Here is a 24582-nt window from a genome sequence, read left to right on the forward strand (position 1 = left end):
AACACCATGCATGAAGTTAGCCATGTGCTTACTTTGTATGAGAATTACTACACAGCAAGCCTTTGCATGATCAGGATTTAGATAGCACACAAATTTTCTAGGATCCTCTGCACCGCAAAGCAAGTATTAGATACTATCTTGACAAGCACCCATTTTTACGATATAAAAATGAATTTTTTTGCAACTCACCGTAATGTAACTTGACAATGAAAGGATGGTTAACTTCTACTAGGATATCACGTTCCATTTTTGTCCGAACTCGATCTCGAACTACAACAGAACATGAGCAAGATAAAAAAAAAAAAAGGGATTTACATTGTGAATCAGTATTTCTCCTGTGTTTCCTGATGTACTTCACATTGTATCCCACAGTATTACAGTTGTCTGCAGGTCACTATACCCAGAAGAGACCTGAAAGAGAATTTATTTCACGGCACAGAGTTTTCTGGTAAATCTCTTCATGCATTTCAATTATCTTCAGTTTCTGCTACTGGCAAAATCTGTCACCGCATAAATAAATTTAATAAAAGCACAGGAGAAACCATAACCACCCTTCAGCCTGCTCTATACTTAGTTCGTCTTTTAAACAGTAGAGCAAAACTGCCATACCTATGTACAGAAAACACAGCCATTTTCTCTAGTGTTGAAAAGTAGGCAGAATTAAAGTTATAGCAAAACAAACTTATAAATACAATTATACTGTCATAAAAATGCTTATATTGGTTTAACTCATTCAAATAACTTGCACTATTAAGATATTAAGTACCTTCACAACTTGGGAGGGAAAATTTCTAAAATTTCCTTTCCTTATTATGAACTTACAATAAAAAGAATATCCATTCAATGTGGTGTGTACTTCAGACAATCTTTTTGATTTTAAAAAGGTTTACTGAGAGTAAACATGTGCATGGAGGAGTATATCAGACATCAGAAGCAACTACTGCTCAGGCTGCCTGTCCTGTCCCACAGTGGTGGCCCAGAATGGGGCATGTGTCTGCTCTTAAGCCACTACAGATTAAAGTAACTGAGGACCACACGCAGATGCCCTGTATATGGGGCTGGCAATGCATGAAGACAGGTGGGATGGTCAGCTGAGCATGGCACCTGCTTCAGCTGTTCCAGGCAACTCCCCTACCATTCCAGTCAGGGCCCGGTTCCCATCCGAAGCTCCAAATCCTCCAGGACACAGACAAAATTTGGGACTCTTACAGGTGAGAGCTAGCAGAGTTTGTTACAGTGGCTTAAGATGTTGCAGTTCTCTTTCTTTCCCCTATTACACATTTTGTTACTGCCCCTTTCTGAAAAGTTACAACTTCTTGAAGGAAGCATCCCAGAGCAATGACGTCCAGGCCAAAGCTGAAGTTGCTGGCATTCCTTGTACTGTTAACAAGCTAGAGTTCTTGGATATTAAAAGAACCAGGCAGGAAAAAAATTCAAGAAGCAAAAGTGTGTTTTAGAAGTTTACCTATATTATCTCAGAAACAGACACTTACAATAGTACAGGCATTTGTGAAATAAAGTTATACAGATACATTTTCATGAATGAATAAAGCTGTCAAGTTTCCACCTCCCTGCAGGACAGATTCCTAAAAATGGAAGCACATGAAATACATGCTCACTAAACACAGAGCAAACTTCACATTTGAATTTTGACCTCTACATCTAAAGTCATGAAAATGTCACAGAATCACAGAATGGTAGGGGTTGACAGGGACCTCTGTGGGTCATCTAGTCCACAGGATAGCTGTGCGATTTCACTGCTCCAAGGGTTCATATGAATTACAGAATTGAAATTCAGAATACTCTTTTTTAAGGCAGACTCAGTTGTGAAAAAAAATCAAAAGACTTCAGTGCCTATAGCTATGCAACAGTTACATGGGTAACAAGCCTTATCTCTGCAAAGCTAGAGAAAGTACGGATTTACAAAACTCAATCAAAAAAAGTATAAGGAACTAAAGCTCATTTCAGACATTACTATTAGCCATTAAAAAATCTGACTTTTATTGACTACAGTTTCCGTATGTGTACTGCTGGAAGTACTGATTTTTCTTAGCACATTTGATGCCAGACTCTCTAGCAATGATTTGGCCCCGTTTCTCTCTCTCCCCATCATAAAGGGACACTGAAAGATGATACCTTCTATCAGAGTGTATTAATAAAGTAGTCTCTGCACTAAACAAAGTTGTATGCGTATTTTGTTGGACTTGCTCTAAACATTTATAGGTTGGACTGTGTAATTACATCAGTGTGTTCTGGCTAATACAGTTGCATTCTTATCAAAATATTATCTCTAAACTTGATTTGTGAATCATGCACCCACTTCTGTTTAAGAAGCAGGCTTAAAGGGCATTTTTGTCTTTAATTTTAAAGCATAAAAATAACCTTATGAAATAGATCTGAAAGAGCTAAAGAACCTTAGACAAATCAAGTAATACAGTGTATTATTTAAAATTACAATATTAGATCTCAAAAATGTCACGATTATGGAAAAAATAATTAATTTCAGTTACTTTAAGATTTCAACAGTAACCCTCATTAGCTTGCAACTCCACTCTTCCTAAAACACGAATCGCAACCAAAAGACACTCAAAAGCATCTCAAAATTCAGATATAAAGTGTTGAAAAGTATGGCATCCTCCTGCTAGTGTCACATTTCTGCTCAAGCCTTTTTCATCCTTGAATTCTTAATGCCCATGAGTCTCCTTTTCCAACCCAAAGTCCAGCTTCCAATTTCAGTATTTATCAGTCTCTGCCATCTGTAGGCAAAACTAGATCCACAGCTTGGACTTTAATTTTTTCATGTAAAGTTATACCACAATCAAAAGGTGATACAGAAAAGCCCTTAGACGTCCTAAAAAACCAACTGCTGAATGACCTTTGACTCCAATTCTGAGCTATTAACAGGTTGGAGAATGAAAGGCTATTGAGGATATCAAAGTACCTTAAATGAGTGGAAATCAATTTCAGAAAAATAGGAAGTAATTAATGAGAATAACAAGTGCCACAAAACACAGAGGAATCAAAATATAGGAAACTGTTCAAAAACACACCCTCTGTAATAGTTTTAAGTGGAAGTGATATATAATGAGATCTGTGAGACAGATATTCAGCACTAGATCTAAAGCATTATCTTTTCATTTTAAGGTACAGAAAAGAATATATTATTTCTTTTTTCTTATGGAATTCACCAGGACAGAATTGAGACTGTTCAGGTTTGAACTTATTTTGTTACTGATACCATTCAAGACCAAAATCACCCAAGAAACAAAACATTTTAAAACTCATTTTTGCTCAAGTAACTTAGATGATTAACTTAAGCTTTTATAATGTATCCTATATCCAGAATAAGTGTATACTTCTGTTTTGAAGAAAGACTTAAACTCCTGTGCTTAGAATTTTTAAAATAAAACAGCTGATATAATGCACTTTTAAATATCATGACCTAAATATAAACTGAGCAAAAGGCATTAACTGTATCCTTGGTGATACACAGCAAATGAAAAAAGGAAGGATATTAAGTTTCAAATAACAGCTCAGGAGCAAGTCAGGCGGCAGATGTAACACGACGACTTCATTAAACCACCATCACCTAATGAACTTAAGATGGAAAGGAATCTAATTTCCCCCATAACTATCAGCACAGTACTGTTTACTTAATTCTTCTATGTTTACAATATAAGGCAGTGTATTCTGCTATTTGCTGTTTGATAGAAGATACAATCTGTAGAACAGTATGTGTGTAAAGATTAATTTTTGGTATGATGTCCCTGATTTATCTTTTTTCCTTTTTCCCTCTAAACAATGCTTACCTTTCAAGGTGGCCTTTTTCAATACCTTCATTGCATAAAGCTGTCTAGCGTCTGATCCTGAGATTTTTTTGACAAGAAAGACCTGCATTGAAAATTGAAAATACTTGTTAAAAGAAAATACAGGCAAGTCAGATCAATATACTTTGCTACGAAATTCAAGTAGTCACTATTATTTCAACCTTACTCTTCCTCCCAATACTGTTAGTTTCTTTTACAGTTTTAGATTCTGCAAAGCCAAACAAAAATTTCCTTGCAGTTTTTCCCACTATTCCTTCATTTCATAATCTAAAAGGTTTATTCAAGACAAGCAGTCTGCCAAATTGATTTTGGTTTAACTTAACTGATTTCAGTGAATAAGAAAAGAAAGGATGAACTTGGATTCTCTCAGAAGTTGAGACAACTTTGAAACAGAAAATTCAGCTTTTAACCTCTAAATAGTTTTGTCTTATTGAAATTCATAAGATGGTGTAGCAAAAGTTCTAATAAAAGAAATGTCAGATATGAAAATAAATGTGTGTACAAAAGTCGATCCAGAACACTATATGACTCAATGCATAACAAAATAATTTCTTTAAAAAATGACCTATAAAAGAACCAAACTCTTGTGTCGCAAAATCATTGTTTTTTATGACATGATTTAGCTGAGTTTTGCACATACTAATAAAGTACAAGTAGCCTCAACTGAGGTGTGTTTCATTTCCTTGTTTAGTGTAATGAGATTTCTTGAGTAGGACTGTTTTTAATATCCTTAGTACAAAATGAATTTTAGATTTATAAATGAAGAAGAAAAAAATAGACCTGCCACCGGTTTTCTAGTTATTTATGAAAAAGCGTAGAGGCACGTTGTAGTATATGAGAACGTTAAACATGTTACGTGAAATTAGTTTTATGTCTGGTTTTGCATCCAATTCCCACTTATGTTAATGTCCCTTTGCATTATCCAGAGATTACCAGAACATCATCAAGAGACCTTGTAAAGCGTGCAAATTAGTCTTTTTAAACTGAATGGGAAGTAGTGACATCTTTCCAAATTATTAGAAAAAAAGACATGTACTATTAATCCTTCTTATACACAAAAGCTATAACAATGGAGGACAAGAACAGCATTTTTGCAATACTTTGAGTCAGCTAGACAGTTAATTATTTTTGTGTTTTCAGAATTTGCTGTCTCTCCTCAGCAGTTACAGCACTGAATTTAGTATTATCAATAAAAGAGATTGCTGACATTATCATTTATTATCTTACATTTCTTTGCCCCTGAATGATTTACTTCTTCTGATTGGAAGATTTCCAAGTAAAAACTTGGTTATGACTGTGGGTGAAATCAAACAACATAGGAAACCACCTTCAGAATCAGGTTTCTCAGTGAATTCTTACTATTTTGAAGTAAAAATATTATAGTTTCTAAACATCTAGATTTCCAAGCTTAACTAGAATTGCTACTCCAATAATGTGACTAACAGTAACTTCTTACCACCCAAGAGATATAATTGGACCAATTATTCTCATTTTCCCCCATATCCAAGACGGATTTGGCATTACATGCTAGAGTTTAACATCACATTCAGAACTGCAGTTAAGGCTGAAAATGGATGTAAAGGCTCCATTGTCTTACATTGCATATTCCATTCTGTCTCAATGATCTGACTTGCCACATGAAGTTAATGTTTTGCTTCCAAGTTGGATATGGACAACTAAAAGTATGAATCATGTACACCTAGTGAGATCTCAGTGTGGACAGTGCTCACGAAATGCGAGAAACATTGAGTCTTTAACAGATGCTCAAATAAATATCAAGGTATCTTGTGCCTTTACCAAATTATGACAGATAATGCCTAGCATGAACACAACCATCATGTTTACTTCAGTAGCCATTATTGCCTACAATTTGTTCTTTACAATTACCATCTGCTACAAAAATAAATTCTGCCCATAGCTTCGTACTGGTGATAACCTACCATTAGCAAATTAGCAACTATGAATACTTGTCAAAAAGCCTTTCAACCTTCGCCCCCTCAAACACAGAAGAGGAGTAGTTACAGAAAAATGACATTGCATTTTAACAGTGAATATCCAATTATTTCATATCAAGCCAATTTTTCTATGGATCTTTGAGATTTACATATCATACAAACCAGAAAAAAAAAATTACTGCTTTAAAAAGATCTGCCACAATTACAGTGGCTAATTAGCACTAATTTAGAAAGCAGTTTTCTCTTGCAACATTGCCTCAATGCAAGATTGTGCCTGTTCTAAATATTTCACTCCTAATATTATTCAATGCTATAGTCCTGAATAATTGGCTCCAGAAGAGTTCAGTTACCAACCTTTCCAAAGGATCCTTGTCCTAGTACTTTCAGAAGTTCAAACTGTGAAGGGTCTGCTTTCTCATGTCCTTCCTTCACATGGTGAGTTATTGCAATTTCTTTGATATTTCCTTCTTCCTGGTAGAGGAAAAGAGTAGAAGAAGTTTAAGTTAGTGGTGCATCTTCCTAAAACGTCTATGAATTTACAATATGTTGAAAAAATACCACTGAATCCAATGAACTACAAGCTCCCAAATCTAGATGAAAACCTCTGAGCAACACTATTTGCATAATTAAGACACACACAAAAACTTATAACTGTTACAAAAAGCAGTATTTAGTTCAGTAACTATGTGGCTTAAACTTTTAGGGATGTATCAGACAATAACAGAGTTGACAATAATAAGTCAGGGATTCTCAAGCTTTTGTGCTTAGGCCCATATTGTCTGGGTCATAATGTCCATTCCAGATTCACAACCCATTAATTGGAAATCAATCTTCTTAAGAATTTAGTCCTCTCAAAACACACCTAGAGTGCATCAAACTGATCAGATCTCTTATGATAGTCCTCCTTTTTAACACTTGAATGAGGACCATGATGCTGCAGCAACGCTAATGCTCATCTTTATATGGCAGTGTAAGAGTCAAGACATTTCCCAGCAAAGCAGCACATCCTCCATCCCCACTGCAGCAGCAATAAACTCTCCACCTGTCACTGAGAAAATTCTGGTGAGGAAAAGAATCTCATTGTCCCTCTTCTCCAGGAAAGCCTATTCTATAAAAGCTGCCAGTCTTCAGCATTCCCCCTTCTGTGAGAAACTGGTCACCAGAAAGCGCTAAAGGGCAGTGGATCTTCTAGTCTTTTGTGCTCTGCGCTTGATTCAGTATTTTCTGTACAGAATGTAAAAATCCCCTGAAAAGCAACACTCCTTGTCACATAGGAAAGAAATTAAGAGCTTATCAGCAACTGTTCAGAAGCAAGTAAAATTCTGCATTCTTCTCAATGTCATTTGAACAACTATCTAGGCATTAAGCGCAATCCATAAGCAGCACTGACTGCAAGTTAGCTTACGTAACACAACGTCTTGGTTTCGGCTAGGACAGAGTTAATTTTCTTCCTAGTAGCTGGTATTGTGCTGTGTTTTGGATTTAGTATGAGAATAATGTTCATAACACACTGATGTTTTAGTTGTTGCTAGGTAACGCTTATACTAAGTCAAGGACTTTTCAGCTTCCCATGCTCTGCCGGAAGAGGAGGTACAGAAGAAGTTGGGAGGGGACACAGCCAGGACAGCTGACCCAGACTGACCAAAGGGATACTCCATACCATATGACATCATGCTTGTTATATAAACAGGGGGGTGGGGTGGGGGGTGGCCTGGGGGTGGGATCGCTGCTCAGGGACAGGCTGGGCATTGGTCAGTGGGCAGTGGAGCAACTGCACTCTGCATCACTCTTTTTGTATATTCTTTTATTATTATTATAATATCTTATTATTTATTATTATTATCTCCTCCTCCTTTGCTGTCCTATTAAAATGTCTTTATCTCAAGCCATGAGTTTTAGCTCCCTCCCCCCTTCCCGCTTCTTCTCTCCATCCCACTGGGGGTCGGGAAGGAAGGAGTGAGCAAGTGGCTACGTGGTACTTAGTTGCCGGCTGGGGTTAAACCACAAAAGTCCTTTTCGGCACCCAATGCGGGGCTTGAAGGGTTGAGATAATGACGGATCTGACAAAATTTGTTAAAACAAGTTTGTTATAAGCATTCATCATATTAGTTTAATAGTCTCTGGTCACAATGTTGTATTATTTGTTTGCATGGTTATGTTCTGTAAATCCTTGCATGTGGGCATGGTGGTGTTGGGTTGACGATGATGATCTCAGAGGTCTTTTCCAATCTTACTGATTCTATGATTCCTTACTTGCTGTACACATTCCCTATGGTGCTGTTTATCACCTCTGGGAAATGGATCAGAACTATCATTTTGCTGTATTGTGCAATATCAGCTTGTGATATGATAACATTACTGGTCATGAGACCGATTTGGTATTTGTACTTGGTATTGTTGTTGTTTCCGTACCTCAGGTGTGATCTCTTGGGAATTATTAATAATCGCACTCTTTGGCATTTTCCTTACAGAACAAATCTATGAGGAAGACAAGGAGAAATGCTTTCTGCCACTCTTTCACCCTCCTTTCTCCTTCAGGCTAGTTACAACAGTTCTTGAGAATTCTGAATATCCTTGGGACATTCAAACTAGCATGTTCGCATTGCCATGTCCACGGAATGCGTTTTTGGTCTTGTATAAGGTTAACTACTATTTAAGAATAGCACCCAGAGATCTGCCCTGAGGCGGGACAGTCACGGGTGGCACGGCATGTGGGAGAATATGGGCTGGTATCTAGAGCAGTCCTCACCTCCAATGGTCTGGAACTTCCCTCCTGAACAACTACAGGACCCTAATAGTGATCGAATGTTTGAAAGAAAAATGCTGTGGCTATTCCAAAGAGGCACAACTTACCTCACTGTGCTGGGCCCTAGCCAGTATCTACCAAACACGGTTCAATATGACGCAGCATCTTCAGGGAAGAGAGAGCGGAAAACACACAGACAGGCACTGCAGCTACTCCAACCCCCATGACAGACACTATGGTTACTCCAAACCCCACAACAGGCATTGTGGCTACTCCAAAACCCATGATAGGAACTGTACCTACTCAAATCCCATTGACAAGCTGAATCAGAGAACCAACCTGTGCTGGTATCAGTTGCCCCTGTACACAAAAAGAAATGGACAAGAAAGTCAACTTGTTTAGTAAAGGATGATGGAGCAGGGCTATCATGAGAACATGATGAAGAGAGGCAGAACCAGAGGTAACCACCTGATCCCTATCCCTGAGTGAGCTGTGAGATATGTGAAAAGATTTCAACCATAATCCAGGTGAGCACATTATCACCTGGCTGCTCTGGTGCTGGGATAATGGGGCCAGTAGCCTGGAGTTAGAGGGTAGGAAAGCCAAGCAGCTGAGATCTCTTTCCAGGGAAAGGGGCATTTACAATGCAACTGGAAATAAGACACAAGTCGCCTTGGAGGCGACTCCTGTCAGGTGGAAAGGAAAGGTATCCCTTCCAGGAAGATGTTATGTGTCACCCAGGCAAGGAGACCACCGTGCAGAGAGGTATCCAGTACCTGAGGGAATTAGCTGTGCTGAAGATGATCTATTATGACCCTGAAAATGCGCAGTTACCTACAGACTGACACGAAGTCCAATGCACATGACCCATGTGGCAGAAGTTTGTACAGAGCACACCATCATCATACTCCAACTCATTGGCAGTAATGGACTGGAAAACGAAGGGGCACCAGTGGTGGATGAATTGGCTAGCCAGCTCTGGCAATATAAAGAATATGTCTCTTCCTCCCTCATCTTGGCTGTGGAGAAACTGTCCCGGGAGGTCCAGCAACTCAAATAGGATAGGCTGTACTCCTCACCTGCATGGACCAGTATCTCAACTATTAGCAGTAAGAATTCTTCTGCTCAAGAGAGAGGATACAGAGGCTACACACCACGGGGCACCCTGTGGTTTTGCCTGCGTAACCATGGCAAGGACTTGAGGAAGGGGGATGGAAAGCCTGCCTTGACGTTATGGGCATGTGTATACGAGTTACAAGAAAAATAATCACACGAGGGGGTTCTTCCAGGAAGATTGCTGTTTCAGTTTCCAGTGGGCAGTTCCCCAGAGTAGAAGGCCTGATCTTACTTCTGATTTTAATGAAGAGACTTCTGACTTTTATTTACAAGAGGTGAATAACAAATACTATGACCAGGATTAGAGAGACCCTGCATCCAGCCAGGTGGAGGAAAGGGACACGCAGGTGTATTGGACTATGTGGATTCAATGGCCTGGCACATCAGACCCACAAGAATATAAGGCTCTAGTGGACACCAATGCACAGCGTACCCTAATGTCATCAAGCTATGAAGGGGCAGAACCCATCTGTATTTCTGGAGTGACAGGGGTATCCCAACAGCTAACTGTATTGGAAGCCGAAATGAGTCTAACTCAAAGCAAAAGCACCCCATTGTGACTGGCCCTGAGGCTCCGTGCATCCTTGGCATAGACTCAGGAGAGGTTATTTCAAGGACCCAACAAGGATACTGGCAGACTTTTGGTATGCCTTGGAGATGGAGGAAATTCAAGAACTGTCTGCCTTGCCTGGTCTCTCAGAGGATACTTCTGTTGTGGGGTTGCTGAGGGTTGAAGAACAACAGGTGCCAACTGATACCACAACAGTGCACCAGCGGCAACATCGCACCAGTTGAGACTTCTTGATCGTCATCCATAAGGTGATTCATCAACTGGAGAGCCAAGGAATGATCAGCAAGACTCACTCACACTTTAATAGTCCCATATGGCCAGTCCAAAAATCTAATGGAGAGTGGAGACTGACAGTAGACTATTGTGGCCTGAATGACGTCAGGCTGCTGCTGAGTGCTGCCATGTTAGACAGGCTAGAACTTCAGTATGAACTGGAGTCAAAGGCAGCTAAGTGGTATGCCTCCATTGATATCGCTGATGCATTCTTCTCAATCCCTTTGATGGCAGAGTACAGGCCACAGTTTACTTTCACTTGGAGGAGTGTCCAGTACATTTGGAATCAATTGCCCCAGGTGTTCCACCATCTGCCATGGACTGATCCAGACTGTACTGGAAAAGAGTGAAGCTCCGGAACACCTGCAATACACTGAAGACATCATTGTACAGGCCGATACAGCAGAAGTTTTTGAGAAAGGGGAGAAAATAGTTCAGATCCTTCTGAAAGCTGGTTTCACCATAAAACAAAGTCAAGGGACCTGCACAGGAGATCCTGTTTTTGGAAATCAAATGGTAAGATGGACATCATCAGATCCCAATGGATATCACCAACAAAACAGCAGTTATGTCTCCATCAGCTAGCAAAAAGGAAGCACAAGCCTCCTTAGGTGTTGTGGGTTTTTGAAGGATGCACATCCCAAATCACAGTCTGATTGTAAGCCCTCTCTATTAAGTGTCCCAGAAGAACTATTTCAAATGGGGTCCTGAGCAACAACAAGCCTTTAAAAAAATTAAACAGGAAACAGTTCATACAGCAGCCCTTGGGCCAGTTTGGGCAGGACAAGATGAAAAATGTGCTCTACACTGCAGTCGGGGAGAATGGTCCAATCGGGAGCCTCTGGCAGAAAGCACCAGGGGAGACTTGAGGTCGACCCCTGGGGTTCTGGAGTCGGGGATACAGAGGATCCAAGGCCTGCTATACTCCCACTGAAAAAGAGATTCTGGCAGCATATGCAGGCGTTTGAGCTGCTTCAGAAGTGTCTGGCACTGAAGCACAGCTCCTCTTGGCACCATGACTGCCGATCCTGGGCTGGATGTTCCAAGGGAAGGTCCCTACTACATATCATGCAACTGATGGTACATGGAATAAGTGGGTCACACTGATCACACAACAGGCTCAAATAGGAAACTCCAGTTACCCAGAAATGTTAGAATTGATCATAGACTGGCCAGAAGGCAAAAATCTTGGAGGTGATGCATGCTGAAGAGGCCCCACTGTATAACAAGCTGCCAGAAAATGAAAAGCAATATGCCCTGTTCACGGATGGCTCCTGTCGCATTGTGGGAAAGCAGCAGAGGTGGAAGGCTGCTGTATGAAATCCTGTAAAACAAGTCACAGAAAATACTGAAGGAGCAGGTGAGTCGAGCCAGTCCGTGGAAGTGAAAGCCATCTAGCTGGCTTCAGACATTGCTGGCCAAGTGCCCTATCTCTACACTGACTCACAGATGGTGGCAAATGCCTGGTGGGGGTGGCTACAGCAGTAGAAGAAGAACAACTGGCAGCGCAGAGGCAAACCCATCTGGGCTGCCCCACTGTGGCAAGATACTGCTGCCCGGCTAGAGCAGTTGGTTGTAAAAGTGCGTCACGTGGATGCCCACGTCCCTAAGAGTCGGGCAACTGAGGAACAACAAAACAACCAGCAGTTGGATCAGGGTACCAAGATTGAATTGGCTCAGGTGAATCTGGACTGGCAACGTAAGGGTGAACTGTTTATAGCTCCCACAAACCTGCTAAGGCAAGTACTATATGCTTACAGTGGTGGAAGCAACCACCAGATCACACAGAATCACACAAAATGGTAGCGGTTGGAAGGGACCCTTGTGGATATCATCCAGTCCAACCCCATTGCCAAAGCAGGGTCACCCAGAGCAGGCTGCACAGGACCTTGTCCAGGAGGGTCTTGAATATCTCCAGAGAAGAATCCACAACCCCTCTGGGCAACCTGTTCCAGTGCTCTGTCACCCTCAGAAGGAAGAAGTTCTTCCTCATCTTCAGACGGAACTTCCTATGCTTCAGTTTGTGCCCATTGCCCCTTGTCCTGTCACTGGGCACCACTGAAAAGACTCTGGCCCTGTTCTCTTGACACCCACCCTTGAGATATTTATAAGCATTTATAAGGTCCCCTCTCAGCCTTCTCTTCTTCAGGCTGAACAAGCCCAGCTGCCTCAGCCTTTCCTCATAGGAGAGATACTCCAGTCCCCTAATAATTTTTTAGCCCTCTGCTGGACTCTCTCCAGTAGTTCGTCATCTTTCCTGAACTGGGGAGCCCAGAACTGGACACAGTACTCCAGATGGGGCCTCACTAGGGCAGACTAGAGGGGGAGGAGAACCTCCCTCAACCTGCTGGCCACACTCTTCTTGATGCACCCCAGGATCCCATTGGCGTTCTTGGCAACCAGGGCACACTGCCAGCTCATGGTCAACTTGTCATCCACCAGGACACCCAGGTCCCTCTGGAAACATATCCTGTGCTTCGTGCCACCACCCAGAAACACCATCCTGGGCCTTGAAAAGCAAGTCCTATTGTGACATGGCACCCCTGCAAGAACCGAGTCAGACAACGGGACCCATTTCTGAAACAACCTTATAGACACCTGGGCGAAAGAACATGGCAGTGGGTGTATTGCATCCCCTATCATGCACCAGACTCCAGGAAAATCGAACAGTACAATGGACTGCTAAAAACTACTGTGAGAGCAATGGGGGAATACACACTTAGCAAAAGCCACCTGGTTAGTTAATACTGGAGGATCTACCATTCGAGCTGTCCCTGCCCAAAACTTCCACATACTGTAGAAGCGGGTAATGTCCCAGTAGTGTGCATAAAGAATATGTTAAGGAAGACAGACTGGGTTAGTCCTGCCTCAGGCAAAGGCAAACCCATCCACGGGATTGCTTTTGCTCAAGGACCTGGGTGCACTTGGCAGGTGATGAAGAAAGATGGGTAAGTTCGATGTGTACCTCATGGGGATTTGATTTTGGCTGAGAACAGTCAATAAATAAATTGTATGATGGATGATGTTAATCACTAAATAACCCTGCCATTGTATGTCACCACTGCTATAGGTACTATATGCCATATCAATGGTATTACAGTCAGAATCACCCAAACTAATGAAGAAGGAACTTCAATGAAACCAAGCAAAATGCAGCAGTGATGGAACCAGAACTGGCTTCAGCACGTAACAACACAACACCACACACCAGCTCTTCTGTTCTGGAAGACTGTTATGACAGATGGAGCCCAAAGTCATGGTCTAAATGAAATCAATGGACATTTTAGAGGATGGCCCATAGGCTAAGGGAATGACCTCTTCATGTATCTATCAAAAGACAGGAAAAGTGGTGGTAACTGGAATGTATTGGAAAGCGTAGGACCTGGGCATCACATAGATGGAATAAAGGGTGGATATTGTACCGGTTTCGGCTAGGACAGAGTTAATTTTCTTCCTAGTAGCTGGTATTGTGATGTGTTTTGCATTTAGTGTGAGAACAATGTTGAACACATGCAGACATTTTAGTTATTGCTAGGTAATGTTTATACTAAGTCAAGGACTTTTCAGCTTCCCATGCTCTGCCGGAAGAGGAGGTGCAGAAGCAGCTGGGAGGGGACACAGCCAGGACAGCTAACCCAGACTGACCAAAGGGATACTCCATATCATATGACATCATGCTCAGTATATAAAGTGGGGGGGGTGGCCTGGGGGATGGGATCGCTGCTCAGGGACAGGCTGGACATTGGTCAGCAGGCAGTGAGCAATTGTGCATCACTTTTTGTATAGTCTTTTATTATTATCTCCTCCTTCTTTGCTGTCCTATTAAAATGTCTTTATCTCAGCCCATGAGTTTTACCTTTTTCTTTTCCGCTTCTCCTCCCCATCCCACCCTGGGGGGCGGGAAGAAAGAAGTGAGCAAGCAGCTGCGTGGTCCTTAGTTGCCAGCTGGGGTTAAACCATGACACACAAATATACTAACTACAATGTCAACGTTTTGTGCATTGTTTTCCTATTCCTTCTGTGGGCTATAGTAAATAAAATAATTCTGAATACACTTTTCCTCTATTTAATGAGGAAGTCTCAGATTTATTTCACAGAATCACAGACTGAGGTTGGAAGGCACCTCTGGAGGTCATCCGGTCCAACCCCCGTGCTCAAGCAGGACCACCTACAGCCAGTTGCCCAGAACCGTGTCCAGCCAGCTTTTGAATACCTCCAAGGATGGAGACTACACAACCTCCACAGGCAACTTGTGCTAGGCCTTGGTTACCCTCACAGTGAAAAAGTGTTTCCTCATGTTCAGAGGGAATCTCCTGCGCTTTAGTTTGTACCCACTGCCTTTGGTCCTGTCACTGGGCAGCACTGAAAAGAGCCTGGGTCTGTCGTCTTTGCACCGTCCCTTCAGGTTGGTCAAACATGAATTAACCTTTGTCTTGAGCTCTGGGGCCTTCAACAAAGTAGTATATAGACCTGTTGGAGCAAGTCCAGAGAAGGGCCACAAAAATGATCAGAGGGCTGAAATACCTGTCCTACAAAGACAGCCTGAGGTAGTTGGGGCTCTTCAGCCTGGAGAAAAGAAGGCTGTGGGGAGACCTTATTACAGCCTTCAGGTACCTGAAGGGGCCTACAGGAAAGCTGGAGAGGGACTTTTTACAAGGGCCTGTAGTGATAGGACAAAGGCTAATAGTTTTAAACTGAAAGAGGGTAGATTTAAATTAGATATAAGAGAAGAATTCTTTACTATGAGGGTGGTGAGACACTGGAACAGGTTGTCCAGAAAAGCTTGTGGATGCCCCTTCCCTGGAAGTGTTCAGTGTCAGGTTGGATGAAGCTTTGAGCAACCTGGTCTAGTGGAAGGTGTCCATGCCCATGGCAGGGGCATTGGAACTAGATGATATTTAAGGTCCCTTCCAACTCAAACCATTCTATGATTTATTCTGTGATTCTAATCCCTGCTGACTAACCCCAGTTACCTTTTTGTCTTTCATGTACATGGAAATGTTTTCCAGGATTAGTTGTTCCATCACCTTCCCAGGGATCATGGTGTGGCTGACCATCCTGCAGTTCCCTGGGTCCTCCTTCTTGTCTTTTTTGAAGATGGGAGTGATATTTGCTTTCCTTCAGTCCTCAAGCACCTCTCCCAGTTACCATGATCATTGGAAGATAATCAAGAGTGGCCTTGCAATGACAACTGCCAGGTCCCTCAGGACTTATGTGTGCATCCTATCAGGGCCTATGGACTTACGTATGTTCAGTCTGCCTAAGTATTCTCTAACCTGACCCTTTTCCCGTCGGTATGTCTTCCTTGCTCCAGACTTCCCCCATATCTATATGCACCAAAATGTGCGCTAATTAGTTCTAGTGATGGGGGAGTAGAGGCAGCATTCTAAAGCTGTGCTTCTGCAGCACTACTTTACGTATTTTTCAAGTAATCAGCAAAATTTATATGCATGAATTATTGCCAAAAGTATCCTTTCATACCGTCATTTCAATACTGTGTGGAAGTGCACAGCAACTGTCCATATACATCTCTGTGCTCAAACACATGCTTCTCTCCTAGGTCAACTTTTCTTTTTCTAAAGATTCTTTTTTCAAAAGATTCCAGCCAAAGTTGGAAATAAACTGCAAGTAACAAATCCAGAGCATGTATGTGTGAGAGAATGTGTACATAAAGTTTCAGTGTATGCTTTAAAATAATGCATAGAACATCCTGGCAACTTTTAAAATCAGAAAGTAAAAAAAAGATATTTTAATATGAAGAACTTCGATTTGTCTTGGGTATTCTAAAATTAAGAGGACCAATAAGGATAGGTGCCAGTTTTCATTGTAAGACAGCTGAAATTTTGCATGCATGTGCATGTATGCATGCTGTATACTACTCCTAATAAACCTAAACTCCTTTCTCCTTTCAAGAGAAAATGCTACCATCTTTGACTCAAGGCTGAATCTTCACAGAGTTTGAAAGAAATATTGATTCCTTCTACCTGTCAAAGGAATTATTTGCTGGTGGACGTTTGTATTTTCATTTTTTAAATTAAATATGATCAGTTGGATTACATATTACTTAAACCACCCACTGCAATCTTAGAGAATCCCAGGGGAGGAACAGCACAGCAGAACAGACTGCCAAGTACACATTACTTTGTATACTTTGATCCATTTCTGCTTAACTGTTTTATCTGTTAGCTCCCTGGCAATCTTGGGAAAGTAAAAAATGTGTGAAACAACTTCCTCACATCTTTCTGTTATCTACCCAGATTCAGGGATACAACAAGATCAGGTGGACATCTTGCTTTAAAAGCATCACAAAATATAATAAAAACAAGAAAAGAAATTAACTTGGTTCTCTATACACAAACAAACATTATTTTTCAATGCAATGCGATTATTATGCAACCAACTTCCCAGTGGTTATTTTGGGCACCCTTTAAAAAAAAAACAAAAAAAAAAACCCAAACCACCACTTCACATTCCTGATACTAAGAGAATACTCCCAGTCCTCACAGTTTCTCAGGGTTCAGATACTCTTCAGTCCTTATAAGGCAGACCTAATACAGTTCTGTTTCAAATGAAATAGAACTCAGGCCATATCCTACCATAGTAGCTTGCCCATAACATATATTTGGGAGCAAGATTGATGATGAATAGCTACCCACAAATTTGCAGTTTCCTTTTCTGACACAATTGCTGAATGTTTGTTGTTTTAACCTAAACAGTATTTTGCAAATGCAGTTAAAAATACAAAAGCTAAACCATTTATAGAAATACAAATTATATGCAGAAGCAATCAACCCTCACTGTACCCCACTATCTACCTGAATTAAAATACAAGCCTTTCACACTGAAAAGAGATCTCTTTCTCAGCCAACTGCACTAATTACATAAGTTGATAGATGCCATCTTACAGTAAGGTGGAAGAGAAGCCAGCCGCTCAGTCTGGTACTGAATTCATCTTAAGCTCTATCTCTGATCAATCACTGATATTTGGAAAAAACATTTGTCTCATGTGATCAATTCAAATTAAATGAGATGATGTATCGCATGCTGAAAGCCTTTTGTCCTCCTCTCCTTTCTCCATTCCCTGACAACTTTCACACCACTACAGACACCCACTCACCAGTGATCTGGCCGTTGCAATGGTGGGATCATCTTTCCAGTTGTAACTACACCCTACTGCCTATATTTTATTTCTGTTATTTATAAGCTTGGAAAGCTCCCTTTTCTCAAGCCTTATATTGCAGCAATGTCTAAATAAAAGTCCCAAGATATAAATTTCTTTTTCTAGCCACACAGATCTCTCTTAAGGTCTTCACACTAGAAAGTAAAACTGTCACAGAAAGACACCTTTAAAAAAAGAAACCAAATCAAAACTAAACCTGTGTTAGTCAACTTAAAGTGGTCGCTACTGGCTTCCATTATGGTGAAACTAAATATAGAATACAAGGAAACTAACAGAAGTTAACATTACTGAGTTTCCTTAACATTTCCTTAGCAGTATAATAGCGTTAAATCAACACTGGCCGAGAAGGGAAGTGAATGACAAACAAGTTTGGGTATGAATTTAAAACACCAATATTTCAGAATAACTTCCTGTACCAATATAGCTTGCAAGTCAGAACTATTCTGGTCAGTAAGTATGTCAGTATAAGTAAGCTGTTAGTAATGTACCTCACAATATATGTCTATGCACTGGAATGCAAACATACATAGGAAAGAACACTGAACTGAATGGACTATATCCCACGGACAAATCAAATCTAAAAGAGAAAAGCAAAAAAAAAGGGGGGGGGGGAGGTCAGCATTCAGCAGCACCAAGGGTGACTCATTTTTCTCTTTAGTAATCAGATGCAAATTAGAATAGGAAATACACTTCAGGAAAAAAAAAAAAGATACACACCTTCTAGGCAAGCAGTGAAAAAATATTTAACCATTATTACGCTATAAAAATTACAGCCTAAGCATGTTGCTGGAAAAATTCCATGTTTTAGGTACTTAACGAACACTAAATACTCCCTTCTGTTCTAGTAATTGATTTATGTGAATTTCTTCTATGTTCACTTTTTAATTCAAGACTAAATTAACTCCGCTGTAACACAAAATACTTCTTGTATTTTTTTCTGAGATCTTATTACAGGAACAACTATTAGATAATGTGTGAAAAGGAACCTGGACTTCAAACCCTAAAGGAAGCAGAAGCAGAACAGCCTTACTAGGTAAGTATTTCTCAGTAGTAACAAAAAAAGCCCAGAAAAGCAAGAGAAAAATGTGAGTTTATCCATACACGGAATCTTCTGTAATTTATCCTTCAGATTTCTGAATTTTCAGTAGGACATTTGAAAATGGTTCTGTGTGTGAAGTGGCCCATGCAGAGCTGGATAGCACTAACACACTGCTTGCTTTACACAGATGAGTTTACCTGCAGACCTTTTTTCTGAGCAGTATGTTCTAGGGACAACTGAAAAGCTGGTCTAGGGCTAGTAAACCAGGCTCTGAACTGCTAGGAGAGCTGCCAGTATTATCCACAATACCATTCCTACTGTTCTCACAGGCTTATAATTTCCACTTCTTTTATTACTCCTAATAATTCCAATCTTTTTACAGATTCATTTTATTTTCTAATCATGAATACAGCAGCAAAAAAGAGTACATACCCTTTTACCTGTAACTTCCAATGCCTGAAGATAACGCGACAGTGGTATGAAAGGAAAAACAAGTAAAATGGGTCTGTGAGAGAATTCTGGAGTCTGAGCTTAAGCCGTCTGTAGACACTTTAAGAGAGGGTTGTCAGACATGCATTTACAACAACTAAGTATTGCGAGTGCCATATGAGATATATTCTTATGACACAACCTAAATCTGATAAATTTAGAAAATACAATAAACACTCATTAGAATTTAAACAGCACCTCAAAAAACAGACGTATTCTTAGTCCACAAATTTTATATAAAAAGGATAGAGAAACAACCAACTAAAGATTGAAATAATTTTAAAAAAACCCTTAAATGTATGCTCTGACACCAACAAATTAAACCATAAGGAAAAAGCTCTGAATCATCTAAACAGATGGCACAGGATCAGATTTATGCTCTTACTCTTACCAGGAAGAGGAAGGCTATCTGGAGTAAGGAACATTCGCACACCCAAACACTATAGGGGTCCTGCTGCACCTCAAATTCGCAGATTCAGGTTCCTGAATTAATGCATGAGCACAGCATGAATATGCACAATGACAAGTGCTTGACAAAGAAATTCCAAAACACGGGGACAGAAGCAGGAAATTGAGCAAGAAAGTTACCTTACTCTCAAAGCTGTGTAAGAATTAGATGTGAATTAACTTAAACAGAACATCAAAGAATAAGCTGCTATGTCGTGTATGGAATGCTTAGTTAGGAAAGGTATCCCTGGAAGACAGCTTCTTCCTTTTCTGGGTACTCAAAATTATGCGAATATGAGTAGAAATGATTTAAACACTTAACTCTTTATGATAGCATATTTTACATAACAGTTATTAAAAGAGCAGTTAGTTCATCAGCTTCACAATGAGTGACAAAGATCTGAGTATACACTCTTCAATATCCTGAAAGTATAAGTTAAAATTATGATATGTGCAGATTACACTACAGGGGAAAAGCAGCTGCTATCTAAAAAATGTGAAGTTTTACATCAGTAGTAATAATGAAATGATATATTTAAACTGTTCCTATACATAGGTGACATTTAATAAAGTCATGAGCTGGCATGAGGAAAAAAATACAGGGAAACAACTACAGCTTAAGACATCCTAAGCATTCAGGTCAAGTTGAAAGTGACTCAAAGTAAACTAGACCCATCCTCAACAAAAAGACTGACTGCATCGTCTCTGCTGTCAGCTTCAGTGAAATTAAACTGAAATCCGATGAAATACAGAAAGTTAACCAAAACCAAGATATCCACAGGTAACATCTCTAACCAAGATACTCATGCACAACAAGATTGGAGGTTAGTGGGAGCTGGGAAGGTTTTATTTGATTAAGACAGTGTGGGTTTTTTAAAGATATATTTGTGGTCAACTACGTCCAGTGGTACAACTATGACAGTTTATTTTTTATAATATCAAGAGCAAAGATAAGTATGTCCAGTACCTGCTATGAGTATCTACAGATTAAAGCTTTTCGAAAGAACACTCAATTTATTTTTAACATGCTAAAACACTTCAGAAGGATTGGCATTACATTTTTGATGACTCTGATGCCTGTTATCGTGGAAAATGGGTGTTCTTCTTGGATGACAAAAAAGGGAGTAACAGCAGTTAAATGGTAAACAAAATAAACGGCCCCATCATACACAAATTTCACCAGGAAGCTTCTAACGAATTCAGAAATTAATTTCTCAGAAAATTCTCTTTATAAAGACGTTCATATATGGATTTAGAAAAGCCCAGTACCATGTAAGATATATGATGAATAACTGTATCCTATCTCCAGTCCTCAACATCAGGAAGGGGAAATTAAAGATAACACACAACATCCGTATTCTGTTAATAAAAGGGACAGAAGTGACTGCAAAACAAGGTTGCATGTTTACTTTCCCAGAAAATGAATACTATCTAGATGTAGGTGAAAATCTCCTGAGCAGTGCAGTGAATTTCAGCTGGCAGCCGACTAATCACTGATCAAAGCACCATCCATCTGCACACTTGCTGGCTATATGAAATACATTAAGAAATACAACACCAAACCTGTAACATCTGAATAAAAGGTTTCACAGGGAGAAAAAGTAAAAGGCCACATACCAGCCTCTTCTGCAGCTAACAGAGATGGAAGTCATGAAATAACTGATATTAAAAAAAGGAACAAGGATAAAACATTATCCCTCACACTCATTTTAAATAAACCAAAACCTCTGAATTTTACGACACAATTTCTCAACAAAAAATACCATAGTATGTTTGTTTTTGGAATTGAGAAGAAATTTGCCTCTCAGTAGGGCTTTTAAATAAACTGTATTTTTCTAATAAGAGGCACAGATGACTAGGACAGACATGACTATACCTACTCAAGTTCATCAAAACTCAGTGAGAGGGAAATGTGGTGTATGCAAAAAATCCTTAAGACGGGGCCTGTATTCAAAAAAAGTCTTCCTGGACAGAAAACATTGTTCACATGCTGACCAGAAAACTGTAAAAATAAGGTTAAGGCTTTGACTTACAGTAAACACTAGATAAACAGATTAACAAATATTAATCTCAATAAACAATTAAAATATATTCTCATACCTAAGCCAGGTTAAGTAACCACTGGAGAAATTCACTTCAATACTGATATTCCTGGTTCCAACATTACCAGGTTTCACCTATACCTGTTAATTCTGTACTGCTCTTAACAGAGTTAAGAATGTGCAATTAGAAGCATCTTCCACGTATAGTTACTTACAGATTTAGTTATGACTTAATTTGCCCCTTAAGATAGGTAAGAGTTTGTTCAGATTTTTTGCCGTAAAGCCACCTTCCAGCTCCTGGTCTTGTAAGGTCTTCTCTGAACCATTGTTTATTTTTAATACTTAATTTTTGGTGTTATTTTGGAAGCTCTTGCGTCTCTGCTAGACACTGCAACACTGGACTAACTTTATGCTGCACATAGAGCAGTAGCCCTCCACTACCCCTAGCGACCATCTTCCCGCCTCAACCTGCAGACTGCAGCTGCGAAGGCACCGCGAGGCTGCGTTCAGCTGAGTGCTCAGGGGTATCACCAGCCCTTTCAGTCACTGCCTGTCAAAGCCAAGTCAGTCCCCCAAATTGTGCAAGATTCTTTGTTCCTAATACACAAGCTAGCATTTAACTGTGCCAATATTGGTATTTTTAACACGCCTTCCAAATGGACGCTATAATGCATTAAGAAATGCTGTTGGAATCCCAACAGAAACTCTTCATAAATATTTTCACTTTAAAATAACCTTTTAAAAAGGTTTAAAATTTGGTTTATATATTCATTTTGTATAGTGATGCTTTACACGTGAGAAACAGCCAGAATCACCATTAGGAAAGTTCACAATTCTAGAATTTCAACTTTTACACAGTCAGAAACCAGAACTAGGGAGGAGGGAATCTTTCTGCTCATTTTAATCACAACTAGGTCAGATCTATATTGCCAGTATTGGCGAACACTCTCCTCAAACATTAGCCATCTTTCAAGATAAGACAACAGCCCTAAAATAAATTTTAGAATTAACTTTCTGAAATAAAGATACAAATATTTCAACAGTATTAAAGAGCAACCCTTTTCCTATAAAACAGGTAATAGTAATTTCTGTCAGTGTAAAGAACAGTTCATAGTGTACTTCCCTGTAATACTGTTCAGCTGCACTTAATTAATTTTAACTTATCTGACAAATCCATTGCTGTATCAGTTTCTACTACTGATCATGTAATTTTCAAAAAAGCAAATCCAATTAATAAAGAGCTAATTGCAATCTTCTCCACTTGAAAGCTGAGCAGCAGCAAAAATACTGTTTTACCAGTTTTCATTTGTTGGTATCAGGTATGTAGCTACACAGATTTTTTTCCATTTTTATTACGGAAGCAGCAGCTTTGTTTTCACCCCTCTCAATCTCTTTTTCAGGAATGTTTTGCTTCCTCTAGACAAATGCATGTTCTTGAGGCACATGTACATTCAGTGCAAGTGAAGATAAGGCTGAAAACAGAAAAATGGATTAGCCAGCAAGTTACTTAACAGTACTCCAACCACAACTGCAAGTTGCCCTTTACGACTTTGCTAGCCTTCACTGCTCTTATCAGAGCTCAGCTGGGCATTGCTTTATCTGGCAAAACAATTTTCTGTCATAGGCAGAATAACGTTGATTCCTGTAATCAAATGGAAAGCATTTCTGAAATACTGACTGATATTAAACCGCGTGCTAAAGTTACATAAAGCAGTTATGTCCTGTAAGGACAGTAAGGCTATCAAGTGATTTTAGAAGGATGACTCAATGTTGGCACAGTTCCCCAGCTCATATACATAATTTCCTTTTCCTCCCCTCCCCTGAGACAGGAAGTATCCTAGATACATTTTTACTTTCCCAACTTGTTATGAATGTAGGATGAATTGTCAGTATTACCTGAAGAAATAAAACCCATACGAGCTATGGTTTTTGAAGTAAAAAAGAGCCAACAAACTGCAAACCAATTACTTTTACCTTTTGTATCAGGCTTAAGGAAATCTTTCTTAAGTCAAAAACAGGAGTTAAAAATGTGAGGAGTGGACGAGTCTAGGTATTTTTAAGAATCTCAGACACATCCTATAAATATTCATACATCCTACACTCATTATACTCCTACCTTTAAATTCAAAACTGCCCTTAAAAAAAAAAAATAAATTCAATGTCCAACAAGAATTTCACAATCTCCCATTACTTCAGTAAGCAATATTTGTGAGCTAAACCATGGAATAAAAAACATTCCTTGTATCTGTGACTAATATTCAATTTGAGTCACTTAATAGAACTAATGATTACATAAATGCTTGTACACAAACAATTGTTCTAAAAAGCTGATTAAAAACGCTGCTTTTGAAGTAGCAATTATTCTAATACAACAAAAAGCAAAATGCTGCCATGCATAAAATTAAGTCAAGCTGACTTACGGATATTCTGTGTATGTTGTCTGTTCTACACTAGTACCAAAGAAAAGCAAGACTGGAGCAGAAGTTCTAACTAACGTGGACATCTGAAGTCAGAAATACAGGTTTTCACAATTTATGTCTTTGCTTTTTAGAAGATAGAAAAACTTGCACTTTCATCCGACATTATTTGTTGAAGATGGCATCTATTGTTTTGCCTGACAGAAGATTTCCTAAAAGCAAACTCTATTTGCAAATGTTTAGTTTCAAAGGGTTTTTTAATTCTTAAATTGTTATGTCTCTAAGAGAAGAACAGTGCATAGAGATAATAAAGAAAACTTTATGTACTTATTCCTTATTCTCTATACCTTCTACTCTTTTCCATTCCTGGCTTTCTACTACAACAGTTTTGAGATCTAGAAAGACGTCTATGTCCACATTTGTTCCAGGTAGCCAACTCACTCGCACAATGAAGACTGCAGAGTTGGTTACTGAGACTAA

The 24582-nt window shown here is 39.6% G+C and overlaps 1 protein-coding gene across 3 annotated transcripts in view; it reads right to left on the minus strand.

Moving 5' to 3' along the window:
• Nucleotides 1-24582, minus strand: part of RPS6KA3 (ribosomal protein S6 kinase A3) — an 86585-nt gene that overhangs the window by 37122 nt on the left and 24881 nt on the right. For all 3 annotated transcript variants that reach the window (XM_075429303.1, XM_075429292.1, XM_075429314.1), the window contains exons 3-5: nt 6137-6253; nt 3810-3891; nt 190-270 (exon numbers count right to left, since the gene is read on the minus strand). In XM_075429303.1, the coding sequence (XP_075285418.1) occupies nt 190-270; nt 3810-3891; nt 6137-6253 (280 nt within the window). The remainder of the gene's footprint in view (nt 1-189; nt 271-3809; nt 3892-6136; nt 6254-24582) is intronic.

The sequence above is a fragment of the Opisthocomus hoazin genome, chromosome 1 (assembly GCF_030867145.1).
Source record: "Opisthocomus hoazin isolate bOpiHoa1 chromosome 1, bOpiHoa1.hap1, whole genome shotgun sequence".
NCBI classification, from domain to species: domain Eukaryota; kingdom Metazoa; phylum Chordata; class Aves; order Opisthocomiformes; family Opisthocomidae; genus Opisthocomus; species Opisthocomus hoazin.